This window comes from Cyphomyrmex costatus, unplaced genomic scaffold (assembly GCF_001594065.2).
Source record: "Cyphomyrmex costatus isolate MS0001 unplaced genomic scaffold, Ccosl1.0 scaffold134, whole genome shotgun sequence".
NCBI lineage: Eukaryota > Metazoa > Arthropoda > Insecta > Hymenoptera > Formicidae > Cyphomyrmex > Cyphomyrmex costatus.
Window position 1 is genome coordinate 50,506 of NW_017275326.1, and position 1,330 is coordinate 51,835.

General features: G+C 52.0%; 1 protein-coding gene across 1 annotated transcript in view; it reads left to right on the forward strand.

The window, feature by feature from the left end:
• The first annotated feature begins 1,012 nt into the window (after window positions 1-1,012).
• Window positions 1,013-1,330, forward strand: part of LOC108782743 (uncharacterized) — a 1,708-nt gene continuing 1,390 nt past the window's right edge. Inside the window, exon 1 of the mRNA XM_018551099.1 lies at window positions 1,013-1,030. Coding sequence (XP_018406601.1) covers window positions 1,013-1,030 — 18 coding nt within the window. The remainder of the gene's footprint in view (window positions 1,031-1,330) is intronic.

A 1,330-nucleotide genomic window follows, 5' to 3' on the forward strand; every position in this document is an offset into this window, starting at 1 on the left:
AATTGTCGCGGCTCGATATGTCTAGAGTTTATAACCGCACCGGTCATAACGCGATTGGCGAAAGCGGCGTCGATCTCGCGCCATACGAGAGATCTATCGTCCTCACTCACGCCATGGCCTACGTGCACGAATCTACGTTCCAACACTGTTCGCGCACCCTCGAGTCGCGCGATCCTCGCCACCGCGGATTGTCTGTGCCCGACGGTGAGACGCGGACGCTTGGCGCAACACTCTAGGCTCTCGATGCACTCTTTGCATCTCTCCAGCCACGCGAGACACTCGCCCAATGTAGCTACGCGACCGCACTGTTCTAACAGTTCGCGTTCTAAACGCTCGTAGTCTTCCATTTTAGAAACAAGATAGTTATTCGGAGCACTTGCACGCACGTTTCTTGCACGTTTTGCAATATCGTTCGGCTATTACAATGTCAAAGAGTTCCAGTACCTTGCCATTATGCATGCTAGCTGCCCAACACTTATCGCATTCACAGTAACATTCATCACTACCGCACTTGTCACGAAGTAGTTTACCAGGATTTCTATCATGATTTACAAGGGGTATAGTCCCTATCCTCGTCACTTCGGCTCTTGTACCACTATAAGTGTCTATTGCGATGTTACCGAACGTATCCTCGAGTTCCGCCTCGAGTTCTTCATCGAATTCCCCGCCTCTCGCAAACGATATACAATAATCGTAAATGGGGAACGTGGTCACGTTTACGTTTCGCACGACGCGATCCCCGTGAACCTCTCGGTCGCGCAGTACCCGCACCGGCGATGTCCGCGCACTACAGTCCGGTGGATTTTCAAGCACGTCTTCCACGAGTTCGTTAAATTCTTGCTCACACAAATTGTTCATCACTCCCCTTTACGCTGTGCAGACAGGGCAGCACGGGAACACCAGACACATCAGATTCCGGCAATTGGAGCACGTTCCAGCGCTGAGTACCTCGATGAAATCGGTGTCGTGCTTTCGGATCATCGAACCGACTTCAGCATCGGCGATGTTGACCATGCATTCTGCACACAGGGCTAGCGCTCCGCCGTGTAGCACTGGATCGTTTCACGCGAAAAATACCCAGTGCCCGGATTTGCGCGTCCGGGATAACTTTTCGCACACGATCGTTCTCAAGATCGCTGGCGCATCCGGTATCGACGGATAACACGCGGAAGACTCGACGTCTATAACGTCTTCGTCCATCACTTTGTCACACACTATTCGACTTGTACACTTAGACACACGCGGCACTTAATGAGGCGTACCGCGCTTCCGACTCGCTATTTATACCGTTTGCGGCTTCTTTGTCAGCGTGAACGCGTCTTCCTAGAAC